The sequence below is a fragment of the Chaetodon trifascialis genome, chromosome 8 (genome assembly GCF_039877785.1).
Source record: "Chaetodon trifascialis isolate fChaTrf1 chromosome 8, fChaTrf1.hap1, whole genome shotgun sequence".
In the NCBI taxonomy this organism is placed as follows: Eukaryota; Metazoa; Chordata; class Actinopteri; order Chaetodontiformes; family Chaetodontidae; genus Chaetodon; species Chaetodon trifascialis.
Genome location: NC_092063.1, coordinates 3,509,992 through 3,533,844, shown reverse-complemented (window position 1 = coordinate 3,533,844; position 23,853 = coordinate 3,509,992). Strand labels below are relative to the sequence as shown.

The 23,853-nt window shown below is 44.8% G+C and overlaps 4 protein-coding genes across 5 annotated transcripts; 3 read left to right on the top strand and 1 right to left on the bottom strand.

The window, feature by feature from the left end:
• The first annotated feature begins 987 nt into the window (after positions 1 to 987).
• On the top strand, positions 988 to 9,361 carry camk1gb (calcium/calmodulin-dependent protein kinase IGb). 2 transcript variants are annotated; one of them, XM_070969105.1, is made up of 13 exons: positions 988 to 1,243; positions 2,724 to 2,835; positions 5,700 to 5,825; positions 5,986 to 6,060; positions 6,161 to 6,299; positions 6,398 to 6,521; positions 6,633 to 6,708; positions 7,003 to 7,115; positions 7,232 to 7,310; positions 7,790 to 7,877; positions 8,209 to 8,558; positions 8,647 to 8,746; positions 9,201 to 9,361. In XM_070969105.1, exons 2-12 carry the CDS (start codon positions 2,750 to 2,752, stop codon positions 8,702 to 8,704), a joined length of 1,314 nt encoding a protein of 437 aa, XP_070825206.1. In that variant the 5' UTR covers positions 988 to 1,243; positions 2,724 to 2,749; the 3' UTR covers positions 8,705 to 8,746; positions 9,201 to 9,361. The 2 variants fall into 2 exon arrangements, with proteins under 2 accessions (XP_070825206.1, XP_070825205.1); XM_070969104.1 differs by having other exon boundaries at positions 1,137 to 1,243; positions 8,647 to 8,750; positions 9,206 to 9,361.
• A 3,482-nt stretch (positions 9,362 to 12,843) lies between these two features.
• Positions 12,844 to 13,504, top strand: g0s2 (G0/G1 switch 2). The gene is made up of 2 exons (XM_070969085.1): positions 12,844 to 12,900; positions 13,022 to 13,504. Exon 2 carries the CDS (start codon positions 13,041 to 13,043, stop codon positions 13,392 to 13,394), a length of 354 nt encoding a protein of 117 aa, XP_070825186.1. The 5' UTR covers positions 12,844 to 12,900; positions 13,022 to 13,040; the 3' UTR covers positions 13,395 to 13,504.
• Positions 13,505 to 14,109: 605 nt separating this feature from the next.
• taf8 (TAF8 RNA polymerase II, TATA box binding protein (TBP)-associated factor) lies at positions 14,110 to 20,564 on the top strand. Its single transcript, XM_070968630.1, has 8 exons — positions 14,110 to 14,270; positions 14,824 to 14,983; positions 16,562 to 16,660; positions 16,745 to 16,807; positions 16,896 to 17,020; positions 17,270 to 17,417; positions 17,549 to 17,691; positions 19,985 to 20,564. The coding sequence occupies exons 1-8, from the start codon at positions 14,223 to 14,225 to the stop codon at positions 20,123 to 20,125; spliced, it is 927 nt and encodes a 308-aa protein (XP_070824731.1). The 5' UTR covers positions 14,110 to 14,222; the 3' UTR covers positions 20,126 to 20,564.
• LOC139335158 (ciliary microtubule-associated protein 3) lies at positions 20,558 to 23,784 on the bottom strand. Its single transcript, XM_070968631.1, has 5 exons — positions 23,556 to 23,784; positions 23,348 to 23,446; positions 22,295 to 22,428; positions 22,055 to 22,172; positions 20,558 to 20,645 (listed from the first exon to the last, which is right to left on the bottom strand). The coding sequence occupies exons 1-5, from the start codon at positions 23,703 to 23,705 to the stop codon at positions 20,580 to 20,582; spliced, it is 567 nt and encodes a 188-aa protein (XP_070824732.1). The 5' UTR covers positions 23,706 to 23,784; the 3' UTR covers positions 20,558 to 20,579.
• Positions 23,785 to 23,853: the final 69 nt, after the last annotated feature.

Sequence of the window (23,853 nt, the reverse complement as noted above, 5' to 3'; positions counted from 1 at the left end):
ATTATTATTCCATCCATCCATCCATTATCTATACCGCCTATCCCTTTCGGGGTTGCGGGGGGCTGGAGCCTATCCCAGTTACAATGGGCGAGAGGCGGGGTACACCCTGAACCGGTCGCCAGCCGATTGCAGGGCCTTATTATTATTCGTGTATCTGAAATATTTGGGTCTGGGGGTGTTTTGAGCAGCACAGATGCTACTGAATGATCATAGGAATATTATAGGAATACTACCGGCAGCAGTGTGTCTCTATGATCCTCTCACTCTTTCATGAATACCTTCAGCTTCAGCACCACAGACAGCTCCATGGACTCATCAATACACAGCACAGTTAGGCTGCTGGTCGGGGGTCATGGACTCTAACCTGCACAAACCTCAGTCAGATAAAGGATCAGGTGAGCCAGACAGACGTGACTTTCAACTGCCCCTGTAGTCCGTCTCCTGGGGGGATGGAGAGGGGGTCGGCAGGTTAACAAGGGGGATGCATCCACCCTCAAATCGCCTGCTGATCAGTGCCTGCAAAGCACTGGAAGTTTTCATGTTTTATTGTTTTACACCATTGAATCAGATGAGTTTTATGTGGCTTTTTGACACTAATCAAGTAAAAAGACATTTTAATATCAGGTGTGTTTTCATGCCCTTTAACAACTATATCTTCAGGACTTCTATGAAAGTCACATATTTGGTTCAGTTGACCTCAAGCCTTGAATTGCTGCCATAAGTGCACAAATACTGACCTGGGAGCGGGAAACACTTATCAAACAAGTATTTTCTATTTTATATTAATAATTAATGTATGTGCTTTAGAGAGATCTGTTTTCTCTTTGACATTGTTGACCAGAGTCAGAAAAGCCACATTAAATCTGCTTTCATACAAGTTCACTTTTATCAGTGCTGAGAAGTGCATGTGCGCGTACACCTGGAGCGAGCTGTTTTGAATGAATCGTGCAGTTTTAGGGGACAGCTGCTCCTTTATGCGCAGGACGCACTGATGTTCCGTCTAATCCTGCGGCTGTGTGGAAAAAGATGAGCGGGGCTGCAGCAGCTGCCTGATCTGGAGTCTGTGCCGTCAGTCTCAATGAGCACCTGTGACACTGCCAGCCCCTCCCCCGCCTCTCTCCATGGATGTAATCTCTGGCTTGACAACAGGTAGGCTACTTCTAACGTCCCAGACAGAGTAATCTGTCCAGACCTCGGCGAGCTGTAGACAGGAGAGTCAGAGCTCCGGCAGCAGAGTCTCTAGGTGAGTGTCAGCCGGTCTGCAGCTGAATGAACCTTTTCTTTATCAAGTGAATTATTTGGATCTCTGTGACTCAAAACCACTGTTGTTTCATTTGTCAAGCTGCAGTTTAGGGACTTTTTTGTTTGTTTGTTTTTCAGCCAAAAAATGAGTGATGCCTCATTTGTATTCTGTGCGTAATTTGGGCAGTTTTCAGTGTCGCTGCGTTAACATTCATCATGATGAATCTTTCAAATGCTCAGGCTTCAGGCTTGTGCGCTTCAAGCTTGATCTGAATATCTGATCGTTTGCCGCAGAGGACTTTTTCCGCCGATGCCGCAGCCAGCTCGGTCGTAGGTGGCCTCGGGGTGGCGACGGGGGGGCTGCACGTCAATCACCGTCACATCAGCGCGGGTCTTTGCCGGCGTTAGTATCTTTGCATTGTCGGGTCTTTCTGCATCACGGTAACGAAACGCCTGGCTGTCAACCTGCAGCAGGACTCTGCAGAAAAGTGCACTGACATGTGCATCACCGCTGCAGGTTTTGACCGTGCGCATTAGTTTTGCATCGCTGTGTGTGCTTTTGGACACATTCTCCAGCATTCAGCGGGTTTTGCATGAGAGTCAGGGTCGGATACAGCTGCGCGGCTGCTGGTGGGCTCCAGCGATCTGATGCTGAGGCTCATACAATCCGACGTGAACACAGCGCCGCGGCGAAAGAAATAATGACTGCAGGCAAAGCAGTGAGAGCTCCTCAGTGTCTGAACAGACGCTGTTTGAATGAGTGAGGGGACACGAAAAATCATTCGCCTGCAAATGTCACGTTTTAAATGAACTGACTTCACACGAATGCATTTAAAGTTATTTCTTGTTGGAGGCTCCACTCTTTTGTTCACCTGTGATGAGGTCAGGTCTCCAGATCAAGGGTTACTAATCCCTTATATAAGAGAAAAGAGGCCAGGAAGCTAAACTGGGTGACCTGCTCATTGTAAGTGTTCCTAATCCTTCTCAGTACCTTCAGTTTTAGTGGATATATCATTCTTCATGACTTTCTAATCCTTGTAGACTATTTCTTTCCAAGTGCACATTTTCTGACAAGTGCAGAAAGAAAGTCAAGGCGACAGATTTCTTTCACTTTTCTCGTCGTTTGTCAGATTATTTGTCGGTCTCGTTGATACTGCAGGTTCATTCAGTATCATCTGGCCCAGATGCAGCATAAGCCAGCTCTGGCACTGCTTTATACCTTCCTGTGTGCTCGTTAGAGCTCGGATTAGTGCGCTAACCTTTTGTCTGCCAGACAAAGACTCATGTCTGTCTCATCCGCTCGTCTGAGCAGCAGACACATCAACCTTCATACCTGCGTTCTCATGACTATTCAATAATCCCCAAGGACTTCGTGATTATGACGATGAGGGAGTCTGGACATTAGGATTACTGCATGGCATGGAGGAACTTTGGTGTTGACATCTGTTCTTAAGTCTTTTCTTTCTCCTTAATCCTGAAAGAAATCCCTGTTGAAGTGCCTGCAGACATGGGTCGTCAAGAGGCCGACTATGTGTGGAAGAAGAACACTGAAAACATCCAGGAGGTTTTCGACATCATGGAGGAGCTGGGATCGTAAGTACATTGTACTCTATGTAAGACAGAACCCTTCATTAACATGCAAAGCGTGAGTCGAGTCAGTTTTATTTATATATCATCACAAGTCACACATTTGCATCAAGGGCTTTTACAGTCTGTGCAGTACAGCAGCCTCTATCCTTAGACGCTCACTACAGATCAGGAGACTCCTCAAAAACACTTTAAAGGGGGAAAAATGGGAGAAACCACTGGAAGATCAACAGAGGAGGGGTCTGTCTCCCAGGACGGACAAACATGCAACTGATTTATTCAAGAAATCTTCATATTTTTTAGCTGTTTTTTCCCCTCCTGCTTTTCTTAGTACCCTGGGAATATTTCGCATTGCTTTGTTTCTTTTCTCTTGACTGTCTTTGGACGTGGCGTGACCACAGACCCTCAACATGCTGTGCGAGTTGCAGGACAGATTACTGGTTTGATTGGATTGACATGAGGAGGCCTACTTTACCGAGGTGTTAGACAACAAGACGCTGTGGCTGTTAGAGGTTTAGTCCGACTGTCCTGATGCCGTCTGGCTGTGAAGCCAGCTTAGCAGCTCATTGACAAAAAAGCACACAGCTCTCAATGTGTTTTTAGCTTTAGCTTCACAATAAAGTGGAGAAGCAAGAGAATTAATAAAGACAGGTGAATTAAAACAAGTGGAAATGGGTGATTAAACCAATCAATCAAATAATTAACAAATATTCATTAGATTGAACAGCTGTGCTAAGAACAACAAAGATAGAAAATAGTTAAAATCAGACAGCTACTGACTGAATCAAGACAATAACAAATGAAGTAATCAATAATGAAAATATTAGTTATCATTGGTTTCTTATGAGTTAGTTGCAGCATTAATAACAAAGAAATTGCTGACATACGCATTTTTAAGCTGACCTCAATGTTCGCCTGCAGTCACTTTAAACAATAATCATGAAGGAAAATGTTATTCAGTCAACAGCCTCTGCTGCTGGCCTGCTTTCTGTGAGGTCAGCATTAATAATCAGCAGGTCTTCTGAACACTCTGGAGTATTTTGTGAGTGCCTGGAGAGCAGCAGATCGCTAGCCGGCAGACATCAGCGTGCTGCTGGAAAACAGAGCGATCTGTGCTGAGATCAGCGACGATTAGGCTGCGAAGGAGGCGAGGCCCCGCTGGGCCCGGGATATGATCCAGGTTCAATTAGTTTGCAGCAAGTGCTTTTATTTCCCCGAACGCTTTGAACAACAAGCCTGCTTGACAATCAAGTCTGAAGAAGAATTAAGGCCAGGAAGCAAAGGAGAGACCCTGCTGCTGTGTGAGCTGCTTTCATTTCTGTTGAAGGTGTCAACAGGATGAACCCTCTGAGCTGTTTTGCCCGCTCTCAGGTAGACGCTGTCGTTTTCTACTCCTCCTGTTTCCATCACAATAAAAAGGAAGAGACTCCAGAGGGGACGGGAGATTGCGTGGAAAACCAAATACAGCTTTTCCCATCGGGCCTCATCACACACAGCGTAAACAACTTCCTAATGGTTTCCAGGCAATCAGGACGCAGTCTCTTCAGGGGTTCATGTGACGCCCGCAAAGGCTCAAAAAGCAAATTAATTCTTAACATTTCTGAATGTCAAACTTGCAAATTTACACACTCAAGCTAGTGCGTCAGTGGTTTCTGATTGCCCTTTGTGTTTCTTTAAAAAAAGGACGTCATGTGGCATTTATGTCCAGAGGTTGATTGATGATTTCTCCTGAGAGCCACAACAAGCTTCAAGGAGGACGTAGGAGGAAAATGAGCTCTGGTAACCGAGAAGAAATCAGCTGAGCAATGGGATGTGAAGTGCTGCCCTGAGCCGGCGTTAGACAGTGTGTGTGTGTGTGTGTGTGTGTGTGTGTGTGTGTGTGTGTGTGTGTGTGTGTGTGTGTGTGTGTGTGTGTGTGTGTTGTCACACTGTCACACTGTGCTGCTGCAGAAACACTGTTAAAGGTGCTCAGACACTCCAGCAGGCGTGTGTGTCCGTCGTGATTACAGCACATTCCTTCAGGGTCAATGTCATCACCTTCAAGACAGAGGGCAGGGCGGCAGCGGCCCGCGTCTGCCCAAAGCCCTTGACACCCGTCTGTGACCTGGCCTGTCCTGAGCCTGTTGTCAGGATCACTGCTGCACATGCTCAGTTTCTGACCTTTGCGCCTCAAGCCCTCAGCCCGCCACCGTTTCCATTGCGTCAGGGATAAAGGGCCTAATCCACCAGGTAGAACAACTATTCCCAGACAGGGCTGAAGATAGCAGGACCGGCACAGAGCCGAGCAACAAGCCTCTGACATGTGAATAGTTAAGCCACAGAGATCTTTAGTAGCTCTTAATTGAACCCCTTGATATTGCTATTTCTGCTCCGTGTTTATTTTAGTTCTGGTGCTCTCCAAGAAATTGAGACTGTTTCCATCACAGGCAAAAAGAAATAACACACTATAAGTAATTTAACATTAACATTACACTTCATTTGTACACAGATCTTGGCTGTTTCCAGTCTTTATGCTAAGCTAAGCTAAGCTAATCCTCTACTTGCACCAGCCTCATACTGAAGCAATAGATTTGAGTGACATCAATGTTTTCATCTGTTAGCCAGAATACTTGCTTGTATTTGAAGCCGGAGTCACATCAGATTCACATTTGACGTATGAACAAGCAAACAAAAGTGATCCCTGATTGGCTGAGACAAACGCGAAGCAGACCCGGCAAGAGGCCAAAACAAAATATTTCATTAACGCTTCCTCTGTTCTGATACGAGGGCCGACTCATTTCCTCTGCCGAGGGGAAACTTGTTGTCTCTTCCTGTGACTCCGTCATTAAAAGCTCGTCGTGTGTGTCTCGTGTGTGTGTGTTAATTATCAGGGGGGCGTTCTCAGAGGTGTACATGGTGAAGGAGAAGAAGACAGGAAAGCTGTTCGCCATGAAGTGCGTGAAGAAGAAGCAGAAAAGAGACCTCAATCTGGAGAACGAGATCGCCGTGTTGAGAAGGTGAATTTTGAATCAGCCTTTCAGCTTTCATCTCGTGTTCCCTGAGCAGCCTGTGTGGGAAGAGACCACACTGATTAGCTTTCTCCTCTGGCTGCTGCTTATGATGAAAATATGTGAGTCCTCTTGTGGGACTCATGAGAGCACCTTGTTATTTCCACAGAATCAAACACGAGAACGTGGTGGGGATGGAGGATTTCTATGAAAGTCGGACTCATTACTATCTGATCATGGAGCTGTGAGTTTTTCAGTCCTTCTGTTGTTATTTAATGAGCACGTCAGCTGATTAAAATGAGATTTAAGTTCAAACTTTGACGGCAGTGCGATCTTCTCACCAGTGTTTCAGGCGGGGAGCTCTTTGACCGGATACTGGACCGGGGGGTTTACTCGGAGAAGGATGCCAGCACAGTGATCCAGCAGGTGCTGCAGGCCGTTAGCTACCTGCACCAGAACGGCATCGTGCATCGTGACCTCAAGGTATGGATCAGATAATATAACACCATCACACATTTACACATTGCTGTCATTGAGGACGTCAGTGTGTGAACAGCTCTCCTGTCTTTGTCCCTGTGCAGCCAGAGAACATCTTGTACTACAGCCCAGATGAGACCTCCAAGATCATGATCAGTGATTTCGGCCTCTCCAAGATGGTGGACAACGACATCATGTCAACAGCTTGCGGCACCCCAGGATACGTAGGTGAGGACGCGTCTGTCTAATGAGTGGACTCAAGAGAAATATAAGACACATGGTGGTGTAACGTTAAGAAGCAACACCGGTGTAGCTTTGACGTTTTCTCCTCGCTCTCAGCTCCTGAAGTCTTGGCACAGAAGCCCTACAGCAAGGCGGTGGACTGCTGGTCGATTGGAGTTATCACTTACATCTTGTAAGTATGAAGCTACGATATGAAACTACGCATCAGCACACTGAGATAAAGAGAGGAAAGAGACCTTTCAACCAAAGACTAGCTCTTCACTTCACTAAGTGGCAGGATGTTCAGATTAAAGGCCGCTGCAGGTCATGACGCTGTTACCTGAATGCAGGGTGATGATGCAGTTATTGAGCCATAGCACCACCTAGTGAGCGTCTATGATGCATACTGTTTACCAGCACATTCACCTTAATGTGGAACCTTTCCTGAGCTCCCTTGTTCGGGCGGTGATAAATGCTTATGTTGCAGACTCTGTGGATATCCTCCCTTTTATGAAGAAAGTGAGACCAGACTCTTCTCCAAGATCATGAAGGCGCAGTACGAGTTCGACTCGCCCTTCTGGGATGACATCTCTGAGTCTGGTAATTGCACTGAGTATTAGCGCAGACATATTGTACAGCTTGCTGCAGCTGCTTTGTTCCCATTTACAGAGCTGTGTGTGTCATCTGCCATCTGTGTGCCATCTTTCCATCTGCAGCTAAAGATTTCATCCGTAACATGATGCAGAAGAATCCCAGCATGCGCTACACCACTGACCTAGCACTCAGACATCCCTGGTGAGTGTCAGGCATCAGCCTCGTCGCACAAACGCTGGTTATGACACATGAAATTAGACTCTTAAAATGTGAAATTGCCTCATCTTTTTGCCTTTTAATTGATTTTATAATATGAGTAAATAACTCCCTGCAGCCTAGTGTTTCTCTCTGTTATTGATTCATTTTCACAGTACCTTTAGGATGCGGTGCCATAGTTAAAACAACATGCAACAACTAAAAAATTGGATCATTTTTGTGTCTTGAAAGTTATAGAAATCTAAAAGATTCAAACATGAGCTGGTTTTCCTTTTAACTGTGCAGCTTGAATCCCAAACAGACCAAAATGCTCAGATTTCTAACATTTCAGTGACTCTACAAACTCACATTCATAAAAGTGACAGGTGTGTGAGTCCAGGAGAAAGAACATCTGAGGTCACACAGATGGGTTCAGCATTAACCTCGACCTTGAAACAAACGTAAGTCTGTCGTCTGTTTTCCAGGATTATCGGAAAGACGGCCCGCAGCCAGGACATCTACTATTCAGTCAGCGTTCAGATCCAGAAGAACTTTGCCAGGACCAAGTGGAAGGTCAGTCCTCGCTGATTTCTTGGCTTTGATGTGCTAAGCTCATTAAGGGCCTGCAGTTTATAGTAGATTAATCGGGTTTCTACCTAAATCCTTCCTGATTAAGGACAGTTTAATAAGATATTGTTCTGTAATCAAGGCCACTGGTGGCTGATGTAGGGCTTTTACTGTCAGAGAAAACAGTGCGCTTGATTGTTCGGCAGTAAAAATGACTGTAATACATCAATCTGTCGTCTGGACAATCGTCTGCATGCTCAGACTTGGTGGTCATCATCATGGAGCAGTTCAAACGACGCTATGTGTAGCTAACGTCCTGTCTTTGTTCGCTTCACAGCAAGCCTTTAACGCCGCCGTGGCCATCAACCACATGAAGAAGCTGCAGCTGGCCCACTCAGAGCTGGTCCTGAGGCAGGCCAGCATCCCGGAAATCAAGGTGATCGACGTGTCCTCCCCAACGAAAACCCGCAAACATCTCGATACAGGCAGGCTTGACCCCAAGGCGGCGGAGATCAACGGGAATCCACACGGGACAAATCACATGTCCCTGCCCACCAGCCACGTGGAGCTGAAGAGCCACTACCACCCGCTGAAGGCCACTCAGAGCCAGTGCGGAGGTCACCACCCGCCCACCATAGCCGAGCAGGGCAAGCACATCTACCACTCCGAGCCGGCCAACCTCAACGGGTTTGTGCACACTTCATCCGACGTTGTGAATTTTCAGTTTCTGACATGGCAGCAGGACTCACCTGTGATTTTTCTCTTTTGCTTTCAGGTATGGTAAAAACCATAGTGGCAAGCCTGTGCAGACTGGAGTTTGCTCGGTCATGTGAAGGCTGCATGAAGTGTACATGGAAAAAAAAGCATTTTAATTGGTAGGTTCATGTCAATCATTTGCATATCAGAATCAGATACGCTGTAGTACAAGGAATAAACCTTAATAAATGAAACCTTTATTAAACAAGTCAGTGTCACACAAACAACAAGGATCAGTCATTATATTTGAAGATTTGATAACATAAATAGCAACACTCGAACTCGCTGTGTTTAGCATTCATGAGCAGTGTATGAACATTAATAAATGGTTCATAAGACACTTAGTTTGAAGCAGATGCACGGCCTTGCTAATGGCTGTTAGCTCCACACTGCTAACAGCCTGACTGTGACAGAAGTAGAAACAAACCAATTCGTGCAATTCTCAGCTCATTATAGACAAATGTGTGTGTGTGTGTGTGTGTGTGTGTGTGTGTGTGTGTGTGTGTGTGTGTGTGTGTGTGTGTGTGTGTGTGTGTGTGTGTCTCACCCTGAGTGTGTTTCTGCCCTCTGCAGGTCAGTGTTGCAGTGCTGACTCAGCATGCAGCTGTTTTGTGTCAGCAGGTCCCCCTGTACTGAGAATGAGAGGAGGTTGATCCTCTGACGGACCCAGGCGGTCCACGCAGTCAGCGGGACATTTTATTTTGGAAAGAGTGCCTACGGAGCTTCCCGGCAACCACGCAGAAGCACGCAAACACACACACCAACGCACAGGACTCACTGGATCTCAGATGCACAGGGTAGACTTCAGTTACAGGACAGTTCAGACAGTATTCACGCCATCGTCTCTCTTAGGGGGACGTGCACGACGGGCTCGCCTGCTGCTGGGCTCCACGTCAACGTCCAGCTCGTTGCTGGTGAAGCAGTCCTGACCTCTGGGGTCAGGAAGGCATTTTACTGTGTCGCAGCTCCAGGGAGAGTTTAATTCAGCATTTTAGTGTCGAGGGTTATGAGGACCTTTCTAACGTGTCACTTAAGAAAATACAAACAATGCAATAAGAGAAATTATTGTACTTCGTGTGTAAAATATTATCCTTTAGTGCAATAGAATATATGTGTCTATATCTAAACTGCATGCTTACTGCTTCAAGTGCGCCATACTTATATAATATATAATCTATTCTGGTAAAAATTGTCCCTTATTTTTATTCTTATTATTCTATTTATTCTTTGTGTTCATTTATTCTTCTGTTTTACTTTTCTAAGTATGTGCATCCTTTTTTTAAAAAAAAAAAAGATGAAAGAAAAAGCATAACTATACAAATAATAATAATAAGCAAACACAAACATAATAGATGGTCAAACTGATGAATCATAAACAGTGTAACACGAGTATATCCAGAATTTGCCAACTCATAGCTCTCACATGCCATCAACCCACGAGAAAATAAACTCTCATTTAAACTCGCTGTAATAGATGTTTGTCCGCTTACTGTCAGAGTTTGTTCTGCTCAGTCTGCTTCTGGCTTTGTATTGATTCATTCACTAGATATCGATCTGCTCTGTGTATTATGATGTGATAGCTCATAAATAAAACCTGTACAGAATCTGCATTAGATTCGCTGCAGTCTTGTCTTTCTTCTTGGAAAAATACCTTCCCACCAACCACTGAAAAACATGCAAAGAATGGAGACTTTTCAAACTAAGAACAGATTTAATCTGAGCTCAGAAGAACGTGCTGAGAATGAAATCTACATGTCCATACAGGACAGCTCCTCTGTCTCAACAACTTAGAAAGATAAATGCACTGAAATTACAGACAAAAACATGAAAAAAACGACCACACTTATTAGAAATAATGTCTTATTAGTCCTATGAGACTATGCAACCAAAGTGTGTCATTGATCCTTCGACTTGTTATAATTTCCTCACATTTCATTTGTATTCTTTGATGTCTTTCATTAGTTTTTGTTTAGTTTCCTCATGAAAATTTATCTGTAAGTGATTTTTTAAACTAATGTAGCTTATTTAATTTGAAATATAACAAAATAAAGGAGAAATAACTCCTTGTGCAACTGAGAGTGAACTGAATGAAAGCAGCTTTTATCAAAACATGAGTGCGGCTCAGAGGCTGGAAATCCTCACCGATGGTTTGAAATGCGTGTTGCATTAATACCCATATTTTTTTGTCATATTCTGTTTTTGCTATAGGAACTGGCTTTGAATCACAACAGGAGCCTAATTTTATATAATATATTAAAAACTAACAGATTCTTGAAATGATCGTGTGTGCCATTTCTTTTTCCTGAATCATTACACTAAAACCCCGTGTATACTTACCCTTTCCTCCCCTGAGCTCCTGTTGAACTGTAAACCCTCCTCAACCCCCCACAGCCACGACGTGCTGGACTTGGTGAAGTCCAGTGTGGAGACAGACTGTCCATTGAAGCAGAAGAAGCCAGAAATATGGGGCAAAGGTCTCCAAACAGTCTCAACCTTTTCCCAGCAGTGGCAAACATAAATGCCCAGAATCCACACGGAGCTGCTGCAGGATGGTTATTGACAGTGTAATTATGGTGATGCGAGCAGCAGCGTCTGTGGAAACTCTGCGCTCCAGAAACTGTCTTACGGGGGAAGGGTTGCTCTCGGATTTAACCACATTTCATCACTGCTGAGTGAAAGTTCAAACGTTGATCAATAAACCACCAAAACAGTAGTTGCGCCATAAGTTGTGGGGGAGAGTTTTTTTTTTTTTTTTTTTTTTTTTAGTTTTTCTTTTTCTTACTGTGTTTTCAAAGTTTGTACTTCCTAAAACACTTTTTTTTTTTGCACATTTTGCAATTCTGTGTGTTTTGCAATAGAATATGTTACTAAAGTGATTTAGAAGAAGAGACTTGCGTATGTGTACGGCGTTCTTAATTGCTTCTTTTCACATCGCTCATATGTTTTTGAACCTTTGTAGGCCTTCATTCATTTTAAGGCACAGTTGGAAAAACTCACTGTGAAGCTGCACCTGAGCTAAATGCTAACATTAGCACGCTAATATGCTCACAATAATAATGCTAACATATTGATATTAGCAGATATAATGTTTACCGTGTTCACCTTGTTAGTTTAGCATGTTAGCATGCTAGCATTTGCTAATTAGTACTAAACACAAAGTGCATCTGAGGCTGATGGAGATGAACTTATTTAGACACAAACTAAAGTACTGCATGGCGCCAGATGAAAAGTCAGTGGATCACTGATACGACGTCTGGGGACCACGAGCGTCTGTACAAACTGTTTTGGTCTGAACTGAAGTGACAAACTGACCAACAGACCGGCTGACATGGCCACTTCACAATGGCTGAAAATCACACTGGACTACGCGGTGCAGTCTATCATCTGGTGCGCAGATGTTGGACCAACGTGCAGATGTCTCGTGACGTTGGCCGGCTGTCATTTTCACTGACAGCTGATGACACATGTCTCTCTGTGACAAAGATCAGACACATTTCACAACTCCTTTGCCTGACTTCACCCCCTGCTCTCCTGCAGCGAGGGGACGAGGTCAAAGGGCAAAGCGTTTCAGATGAGGACACACACACACACACACACACACACACACACACACACACACACACACACACACACATTAACCCCTGCAATCTCTCACTGCTTCACTGTCAGCTCCACGGTCAGACCGTGCGTGACTGGGGGGGAACCTTCTCCTCCACTGAACCTTATCTCTCGGCATTTGATAAGCAGTATTTGTTCGATACAGGGCTGAATGTAAGTTGTCAGTTGTCAAACAATGCCTTCCAGCCAATAAGTGGGACTGGCCTTCCACAGTTTCACCTGCTGTGATTGGACACTGTTCAAGCTCTCCTGATGAGGATCAATGTTTATGCTAACAAGCCACGCAACAAGAACCAACCACTCATGTTGTTCAATGTTCAGCAACATGTGTAGTATTTGCATGTTGACATGATTTATCCTCACTGTGGACTCTTGTGGATCACAGGCCTCATGTGATGTCACAGCCACAGCTTCGCCTCCAGGGAATATTCCCCTCACTGCTTGTCCTGAAAGCTCATGTCCTTTCACACAAACAAGCCCTAATCTCCAAACAGCAACTGCAGCAGCCTCATGAATATGCATGTTGTCGCCACTGTGGGAGTTGACCTGGCTCCACTTGTGTTTAAATTGCAGGATCTGCGCTCGTCTCTCTGCCTGCGAATTCCTGACTGGGCCGAACACTGAGGAAAACTCAGAGTTTGAAGTGTACTTCAAAGTGAGTATTTGTCCATCAGCATTTTATGTTTATAGTAGAAAGATTGATTTTTGTTTATCCAAAGTGCTTTGTTTGAAACACTGAATCAACTGTGTGTGATTTCTCCTCTTCTTTTCAACAGACGAATCAAACAACACAACATGGAAACCATTGGCGAGATCATCCCATTTGCTAAGGAGATGCTGAACCAGAGGCCCAACCGGGGCATGCTGAAGATCTATATGCTCGGCTCCACTCTGGCGATGCTTGGAGTGGTTGGCGGACTGGTGGAAACGGTTCTTCTCCCATTTGCGGATCAGGAGAGTGTTGAAGACACACTGGCAGAGCTGATGATGGAGAGGAAGAAGGAGAAGAAGCAGGTGCTGACGTCGCACACCGCCTTGGCTCGCCCTGAAGTTGTGGACGTGCTGGAGACGGCAGCGATCGAGGTCAAGGCCAAACATCTGGTGACAGCTGGACAGAGAAGCTCAGCCAACCGCCTACATGCTTCTTAAAGAAACTCACCCCTGCTGATGTAAATGGACAAGACACTTGCATTGTTGATGGTAGAGGTGGTAAATTAAATCACCATGTTGAACCGGTCACTGTGCTCATTCTTTTATTTCAGATTTGGTTAAAACGTGAAATTTGCCCCTGTTGACTGGCATACAAAATGAGATGTGCAGATACACTGAAAACTGCAGGGAACAGTAACGTCTGGCTGCTGGGCAGCAGATACTTGTGGATGTGGCTGTGGATGAATGTGATGGGAAAAAATTGAATGTGTGTGATTTGATTCATTTTGCACTCCAATAAAGCTATATTTCGGCTGGCAACTGAAATATAAAAATACTCCATGGTCATGACTTCACCTTTTGTACATTTTGCAAGAAGACTGAAAAAGATATATTTCTAAGCCCATGATGTTCATTTGTGAATTAAGAGAAGAAATGAGCTACATTTAACCACAGTACATTTGATCAATATCATCTACTGTGTGACAAATTTGTGCTTAGAAAATTGACTCTTTCCTGTGTACGTTAGTAGGGAGCGCAAAGTGATCCATTCTGTGGAGGATTTTAAAACACCCCATAATCACCAGCATCTCCCATAAATCTGTAGCTCGGCAGATTGAAAATGCATCAGGTGTAATTCCACATACGAACACTAGGTGGCAGCAATCAGCACAGAGTGAGGTAACTCCTACTTCCGGCGGTTGACGGAAGCAACGACATAAATTCACACCGTGTTTACTAACGGCGGCTAAATGGTCGTCGGACAAACAAAGTTGTTGTCACTATAGAATTAAATCACTTTAACGCAGCGGGTGCAGATAATTACTGATGGCGGATCCTGCGGTGGCATCGGGAGGACCTCTGAACGCAGGAGGGGTGAGAGAAGCTTGTTAAACTCGCCGTTTTGAGCGCGATGTAGCTGGTTTGCGGTGTTAAGCTAACCTAACAGTCTGTAGGAAGAGACCCGTCTGTCTTGAGTGTCTCCTAACAAGGACTAATAACTTAAAATAACTACTGTTGACTCCAGTATGAATCTGCTGCACTTCGTTATAGACTATTAGGTTAGCTCACTGTTTGCTAATGAGTGAATATTCCCCTTGTCAAATGTTAGTATACTGTCATGTGTTAGCTGCATTCTAACGTCATGGGCACTCCTCCGTGCAGCCTCTCTAACCACCATTATCTGGTAAGAATTGGAATAGCACACAATGTATAGTAAATGTGTGAATCTGGGCTTAGTTTTCTCTATTTGTTATCCGTAAAGCTACACCTGCTAATGTGAACATGTGCTCCTGTCAAGTGCATGGAGATACTGTGTTAATGGTCCGTTTCGTGCTCAGTGTCGTGTGATTCCAGTTTTCTGAAGTTTCAGATAAGTTCACTGCTTTTACAGAATAACTGTATTTGTTATTCGATGTGTGCTTTCCAGCGTGGGAGCGGTCTGAAAGCAGCTTCCAGCCCCGCAGAGAACTACCACCTGGCCCGGCGGCGCACCCTGCAGGTTGTAGTCAGCGCCCTGCTGACTGAGTGCGGCTTCGAGAGTGCAGAGAAGGCGGCGGTGGAGACTCTCACCGAGATGATGCAGAGCTGTATGTATGAATCCTAAAGTAGAGCCTCCATTCACCCAGGGTGTGACCATGCTCATGTTCCTCAGAGCTGCACATTTGAACGTTTTTATGAATCAAAATTAAAACTTGGGGCTGCACGGTGGCGCAGCAGGTAGTGTGCGTGCCTCACAGCAAGAAGGTCGCAGGTTCGATTCCCGGGTCTGCCTTTCTCTCCGGGCACTCCAGCTTCCTCCCACAGGCCAAAAACATGCTCATTAGGTTGATTGGTGACTCTAAATTGCCCCTAGGTGTGAGTGTGAGTGTGAATGGTTGTGTGTATGTGCCCTGCGATCGGCTGGCGACCGGTCCAGGGTGTACCCCACCTCCCGCCCATTGACAGCCGAGATAGGCTCCGGCCCCCCGCGACCCCGAAAGGGATAAGCGGCATAGAAAATGGATGGATGGAAAATTAAAACTTGTTGCATGTCAAGTTAGAAAATATTTTTCTCTATGCCAAAATTAAGAGACTGATTATCAACCAAAAGAATAATTTTACATCTCCTTACACTCATCACTCCTCATGTCAGCTGGGTGATGAAGACTCTCTGTTGAACTTCTTACAACCCCGATTCCACAGAAGTTGAGTACTGTGTAAATACTCAACTGAACAGCACAAAGACAATATATCTAATGTTTCGCCTCATCAACTTTATTTATTGCTGTAAATATCTGCTTATTGTGAACTTGATGCAGCAACACATTTCATGAAAGGGGTATCCTGGAAAAGGCTCAGTCGTTCACCACTTTGTGAACACATGAAGGGTATTGTTCTGTTTTTAGTTATTTTTAATGCAGCATCCCAACTGTTTCAGAATCAACGTTGATGAAAACTTGCATGAAAACATTTGTGCAGGCTTCTTCATTTGTGAATACAGTTCGATCCTTGTGGTCATTCATTATTATGGTTGCTGTTTTTGGTGCCCTGAGCTGATTTGTTGGCTCAGTATGGGTCCTAATACCAGCCGGACGTGATGATCAACATTTGATTCAGCTTTTCGTTGTGCTCCATTTGCTGAGCACATTTTTAAGTGTTTAAGTGTGTGCTTCAGCCAGTCATGGTTCGGGTTGTTGACAGTGCCTTTTGTGGTTTGCTCATATTACCTAAAACTGATTCAGTATCATTTTTCTAACAACAGAGTCAGGAAGTCATTTTGATATACTGCAGGGTCAAAACAGTTTTACGGAGGTTTGACAAAACCTGATAAAGGAGAGTGGGTCAGGAAATCAGGACTGGCGTTACATTTATTAGGACAAATAACAGAATCACACACAGTGTGAGAAAGGGAGCGCTGGTACTGGACTGGAAGTTTAGTACCAGGATCCGTACTGGGAGTGAAAAAGTAGGACTGCTGCAAACCTGCTGAGTTACTGTAGAACTTGTAGCATCTGATCAGCTGCTGTATCTGTTTCCTTGTATCAGCACGGTGTACTTCATCTTATTTTAATGACACAGGTGGATACTACAAAATACAAAAGAAATGTCATCCTTTATGACTGATCCATTCATTGTGTTCAGAAGCAGAGACTTTTCTAAACCGCAGTGTTTTGTCCCTTTTTCAGATATAACTGAAATCGGTCGGTGTGCTAAAGCTTACTGTGAACACACAGCCAGAAGCGTCCCGACCCTGTCGGATACAGTGGTCACTCTCATTGAAATGGGTAAGTACTGGAGGACAGCAACAGACGAATCATACATCAACACAAGATGAGACAGAGGATGTTAATTTGTCTGTGTCGCCGCAGGTTTCAATGTGGACACCCTGCCCGTGTATGCCAAGAGATCGCAGAGGATGGTCATAACGGCCCGTAAGTAGTCGCTCTGCCTCCACTGAGGATTATGAAGTGGACCAATAGTGGTGGTTCATGACATAGCTTTGAATTTTATGGTTTTCAGCTCCGGTCACAAACCCCCCAGTGACTCCCAAAGCGCTGTCAGCTGGACAGAAACGTGCACATCCGCCTCACATCCCCAGCCACTTCCCAGAGTTCCCCGACCCTCACACCTACATCAAAACACCTGTGAGTCACAGCTTTCCGTGGTCTTTGAGAGATCGTCAGTCAAACCTGAAATAATTTAATTTTCCTTCAGTAATACCGTCTGTGAAGATAAAATGTAAACCATTATGTATTATGTGGATTCTCCCTGAGTGACAAGGACACACCCCTCAGTTTCTCCGCTGCTGTCAGGGCATCGCCCAGCGGAGTCCTTCATTACGTGAGCACATGAAATGCAGAAAGTGTGAGGTGTGTTTTTCTTTGTGCGCTCAGACGTTCAGAGAGCCTGTGTCAGACTACCAAGTGGTGAGAGAGAAGGCAGCCAGTCAGAGGAGAGACGTGGAGCGAGCGCTCACACGCTTCATGGCCAAGACCGGAGAAACGCAGAGCCTCTTCAAAGACGACATCACCGCCTTCCCATGTGAGTGATTCCACCAAGACGGAGCTGACACCTTCGAGTTTTTTTGTGTACATGTGTTCCTGCATGTCTGTTATGCTACTATGGGCGTGTTTTTTTAACGTGAGTTCCAACTCCTGCGGCTGTGTTGTCAGTGATCGCGGCGCGACCAAGCAGCATCCCGTATCTCAGCGCCCTCCTGCCATCAGAGCTGGAACTGCAGAGTCTGGAGGAGACGGACTCCTCGGAGCAGGACGACCAGACAGACAGCGAGAACACGGCAGGAAACATCATCACTGTAAGTCCTCATGACTGGAACTCAGAAGTGCTGCTCACATTGCTTTACTAAAGAGATCACATGCGCCAAGTGAGTGCTTCACATCGCAGAGACAAAGAATAGAAGCTTTAATGTAAAATGAGACGGAGAATAAAACCCTCTTTATAACGTTGGTAAAAGTAAGATAATAGACTACACAGAATGCATAAAATCAGGTCAATACAACAATTTGAAAGAAGTGCAGCAGCACAGAAGTTTCAGGCCTTTATCAGGACGTCATAGCGAGTCAAAGGTGAAGAGATCAGTTTTAGCTTTCTTTTAGAGATAAATTACGAGGTGCTTCCCTGATATAGTGTCTTCCAGAGCATTAAGGGTTTTGTATACGAGGAGGAGGACCTTAAAATCAGTGCTGAATATTACAGGAAGTCAGTGCACTGAGTTGGGTTGTCATCATCAAATTGTCGTGCTTTAGCTGTTTCTAGGGTGGAAAAATGAAGTTTTCGTCACCTTGTCGATGTCGGACTTGAAGCTTAGATCTGAATCTAAGCTAACACTCGGACTGTAGCCTCAGATGAAATCAGGGAGTTCATTTCCCACATTATTAAACAGCATTTCTCTTTTTGTTTTAGGGCCATTGAGTAGGATTTTAGTCTTGTCCTCATTTAACTTCTAGAAATTGTTGCTCATCCGTTGATTTGTTGCTAAAGGACAATTAGTGATGGAAACAGAGGAGTGTGTGATCATGTTAGGCCTGACCCAGAGGTTACTACAGGTTAGATTCGCAGAGAAAGAAAAGCCCTCGCAGATTAGCAGAAACCGCTGCATCTGAAAGGCTCATCCAGTTTAATTACTGTAATAACAACATTTCACGGTTGGAACTTTGAATTTAGCTATGATGGTGTCAGTGAGGCTCAGAGAGGGCGTCTTTGTTTCAGTACAAGTGATATTCAAGTAGAGGAACGCACAGACACACACACGCATCCAAATGCTAACAATCCTGTGTTCTTGTGGGTAAGTTCTCCCTGAACCAGGAAAAGGGTTTGACGTAAATTCCTGAGAAATCCTCAAGCCACAGAAGATGTTCATAATAGAGCTTTTGTATGAAATCCTCAAATTCCTCAGTGAGTCGCGCTTCTAGAGGCCCACGCGAAGCAGAAGGAGGTTTGATGAATCTGAGTTTGAAGAATCCACAGAAATGTGCTTATATCATTGAGTTCATGTCAGGGTGCAGTGCAGTTACTCATATGTTCAGAGTGACTTATGTTGTTTGCTGAAGTTGAATTTAAAGCAGTAGTTTGATATTTTGGGAGATGTTAGATGAGATGATTGATGTCACTCAGTTATCTGTTCAGTATGGTGTTAAAGCAAAGAGACAGTTAGCTCAGCTCAGCATCGAGACTCTGTCCAAAGGCATTAACACAAGGCAGATGCTGTTAGCATCCAGGTGTCTGGAGCCAATAAGCTGTTAGCACTCAAACGATGATCCGTTTGCTGAACCTAACCAAATAGTCTTGGTGCCTAAATGTAAGCAAGCTGAAGAGCAGAAGTCAGCGTTGATTCTGGGTTTCACGCAGGACTCAGACTTTGTTCTCCTGAGTGAAAGTTCTGTGTTTTGACCCTCACAACCTCCTCACTGTAGATACATCGATACTCCCCTAACATTGTTTATTCCGTACGTAAACAGAAGTGTAAGAACAACAAGTCGTGGTTTCATAAGTTACAAGCTGTTTCTATTTCTTGGTCAGGAGCAGTGGCTTCCATTTCAGTGCTGAGAAGCTGAAATACGATGCGTTAACCGATGAGCTTTAGACATGTTGGTGGGTCGGTTTTTATGTCATGGCTGGAGCTGGTTGTCAGGTTGTCTGTCCATGCGTCCGTCAGTCTGTCCTAGTCTCGTGAACACGGTATCACAGAACACCGCGAGGGACTTTCTTAAAATTTGGAAAATGTTCATTTGGACTCAACAATTACACAACAAAAAAAAAACACATTTTTGACCACAACTCACAAATGTCTCATAGGATAAAATGACATTTTATATCCAAAAGGTCAAAGGTCAACGTCACATCATAATATTCTGTATTCTTGCCATTATTACCATTATATTATTCTCACTGGAAATCATTCACTAGAATCAAACATGTCAGTATAATGAGAACCTCCATTGACTTTGGACTGAACCAGGCTAGCTGTTTCCCCCTGGTTCCACTCTCTATGCTAAGCTAAGCTAACCATCAATCATCCCATCTAACTGGCAATAAAGTGCACAACAGTGATTGTTCACGTCCACCTTTTTTCTGTGTCCCTCATTCAGGATGATCCAGGAACTGACAAAGAGAACTCCATGCTTCCTCCCAGCGGCGTCGTTCCCTCCGCAAAGGCCAACGAGGACAACGTGATTGACAACCCGTACCTTCGGCCGGTCAAGAAGCCCAAAGTGAGGAGGAAGAAATGAATGGCCCGAGCCAACGGACTCATGTTTGCCACAGTGGTTGGTGCTTTCAGCAGTGCAGACAGTCATTCGCTCCACAGGGACGAGCAGCCCGGTGTCGAAGCCCGCGGCGTGAGCCGGGACCAGCGGCGACGGCGGCCCTGACGCTGGGACCAGGACTGCTGTTGGCTTTTTCTACACTGACTGACTTCTATTGAAGATAACTCTTTTTTCAGCAAGCACTCACTTTGTTTAAACTTTGTGTATCGTCACTTTGTAAGCAACGTCATAGAATAACATACAAACCACGCAGGTATCCAGTCGTTTTGGAAATAAAGAAATGTTTCTTTTTTAATTCTGAGAAATCCAACTTTTGGCAGCAGTTCCAGTCCAGTAAATTAACCAGTTGTTGCCGGTTTTGTTGACAGCAGAAGTTCAGGAAAGCTCCATCTTATATTTTAATCCATCAGCTCCAGAGTCAGTAGTACAAACTCAAGTGGGCCACTCTGCTCCTGTGCTGCTGAAACTCCATTTCACTGTTAAGCTGAAGGGAAAAAAGCAGCATGTTCTTATCTGCACATCAAACTCTTTAATGCTCTTACTCGCTTTCTTGCCGAGAGCTCGATGGTACCGCCGTCATGTCTGTGGGTAAAGAGCTCTACAGAGACCGCTCTTCATGTCTGTGGCTGCAGCTCGCCTAGCTCTGTCAAAAGCTTAAAAAGATCTACCAGAAACTCTTCAGTGAGCACTGAGACTGAACACAACTCTGATCAAAACTAAGCAAGAGGTAGAAATACACAGTAATCTACTAAGAACGTGTGGTTGCATGTCTGTGATTGGCCAGGGCCTTGTCAGAAGGAGTGATATGTTTTAAGTCTTTATGCTAAGCTAAGCTAACTGGCCGCAGCTTCATATTTAACTGACGTGTGACAGCGACCTCTTCGTCGAAATCTCGGCAAGAAAGCAAAAAAAGCACATTTCCAAAAACAGCTGAATATTCCTGTGAGAAAGCCACGTTGAATCGCCTCATGTCTCCATGAAGTCATGCAGCCAGCATCCACAAACGCCTCACGAAAGTCTGGAAAATCTCCTCAGGCTGTTTTTTAACCTTGTGTCGCTGGTTTTAGCCTGACGATGGACATGGGTTCACGTGTCTGAAGCAGCTGGTGGCTTTTACATTTTGGAGTGAAGACCTTAAAGGCAGCATGAGAAGGATTTTCTGAAAAAGTGATCACTAATACAAAAGTAAGTGTGTGACAGTCTGAGTCTGCAGAGATTTTCTTATTTGCTGTGTCGAGGATGTTTGTGGGCGTCAACCTTTGAAGCCCTCAGCCAATAGCAAAGTCACGCAGGGTGGGAGGGCGGAACCTTTCAAAGAAACGCTCATTTTGGAAACGACATGCACCGGTTTGTTACGGTTTCCTGGTTGAATGACGTCTCCTCTAAACGGCGTCAAACTGGCTTTGAGGTACGTTTTCTGTCAGGTGTCAGAGGTGTCATCCAATCAGCAGCGACGTGTATTAACAACAGGCACGATAACAGACAACGCGCCACCGTTTCCGATTAAATGAGTTAAAAGATTACCCTCCTTTTATACTTTTTAAGACACTGATTTCAAACTATTAGATTATTCGGACATTTCAAATGTGCTCCTGTTCAGCAAAGCCTGAGGGTTTTTATCTTTCTACATTTTGTTTGAGGTATACTTTATGTCGTTTTTTTTGTACTGTGGAGTATATCGACTGCTACTTTTATGATGAACAACACGTACACTTTATGCATTAAGTGAATTGAACTGAATTTTTCTCAGTCAAGTTATTTACAATGAAAAAAAGTTTCAGATAAAATAAACGTTTTGTCGGGGGGTGAACGCGCCCCGGGCGTCAGATCTAAGCACCATGAGCATGAGAGGAGGGCGGAGTCGTTCTGCCTTTAAAAACCAAATTCACCCACCTTCACCCTGAGGGACTTCTTCTCCAGCTGAGGCAGCCTGCACCGGTCTGGGCTCCCGAAGCGCATGGGCCAGCTCACTTTCCTGTTGGTCGCTGCGTCGTGGGCGTAGGTCCCGGGGCTGCGTCACAACACGAACACCTGTCAGCTAGGCTCAGTGCAGTCGCATTGTGTGTGTGTGTGTGTGTGTGTGTGTGTGTGTGTGTGTGTGTGTGTGTGTGTGTGTGTGTGTGTGTGTGTCACCCCGGGCTGTCCTCGGCTGGACGTCGCGCGCTTCTGAACCTCGACGTGGTTGAGTTGAAAGGTGTTCTGGCAGGAGGGGGGACTCTGGACCGGCTCTGATCCTGCTGGTACTGCTGTGGGGACGGGGTCTCTGTCTGGTGACAGAAATGCTAAATTTGTGACATGTTGCAGTAGTTTAGTACTGCACTTCCGTAAAGTTGGGGGACGCACAAGAGACAGAGTCTAACAGAAAGGTCCAGTCAAAGCGGGAGCGCTGAGATGTGATAGTCTCTAATATGGGTCAAGCTCCAAAATATGATGATCTTACAGAATATGATGCGTTGCTGTAGATTAAACTAGCCAACAGGATATAAAGTGTTTCAAATGATCTTGAACATCCACAGCAGTAAAACGCAGCAAACACACTAATGCAGCAGTATATTAATGCACAAACAGCAGAACTGACAGTTTACTACGACATGAGCACTTGAAGCGCATTTTGCTGATAATACTTACATATTTATGGATGTTTTGAATGCACGACTTTTACTTGTGGTGCAGTATTTTAACAGTGTGGTATTAGTACTACAGTAAAGGATCTGAATACCACCACTGCTGTCTGTCCATTTACAATCCATGAATGCAGTTTTTAACATGTGCGCTCATCATTCACTGCCATCCCTCAACATAAATACCTGCACATTGAACATTTTATTGTATATTTTTGCACCTTTTCTGTCTTTTGTATACCATTTTTCTTATGCAAGCACATTGAGTGTAATCTTTAAACCTCAGTCAAATATTCCTTGTATGTGTACTCATACTTGGCCAATAAAGGCGATTCTGAATCTAAATGTCCAATTCTTCCAAACGTCACTCCTGCTGTCTGTGATCCGGGCTTTCTGTCTTTAACTTTTAGAGTCACACAGCTGTGGATGATATTAGACAGATGCTCCACAGGCTGAGTCACACTCTCTCTGACAAATAAACTGAACTTCATGTGTTAAATATACCTTTTAAGTGAACCCCGGCTTCTACAATGCGCTCAGGCTGGGGTGAGTTTGTTTTACGTACCTTGCTGCCGGCTGGAAAGCGAGCTGCAGTCCTCGCAGAGACACCGTATCCTCTCTTACTCCCCGGTGTCTTTTGTAAATTATAAAGTATGGTACCAAACTGTGAAGGAAATGGAGGATTAGTCCTGCTGTCGTACACCGACAACACTTTTCACTGTAAATCAAACAGCCAGCACAAACAAGATGAAGCAGGTACTCTGGAAACGAACCTCATGGTTGTCATAACAGCCGGGGCCGACATGCGGCGCTCCCTGTCGGTACATTTGGTTTCCCAGACGGTCCGGTGGATGATGGAGGGGGAGGAGTTTCCTCTCCTGACAGGTGCCGAAGGACACTCTCTTAACAGGAGCTGCTGACATCCCGGAAAGCACCCGTGGGGAAAGAAAGTGACGGAATAAGGACAGCTATACTAGCTCACCTTCAGCTCCGTCTCGACTCGTTTTCGCTTGCTGTAACGATGGCAACCGATGTGACGCATAAATTATGCAAACTGGAGGCGTTTCCTTG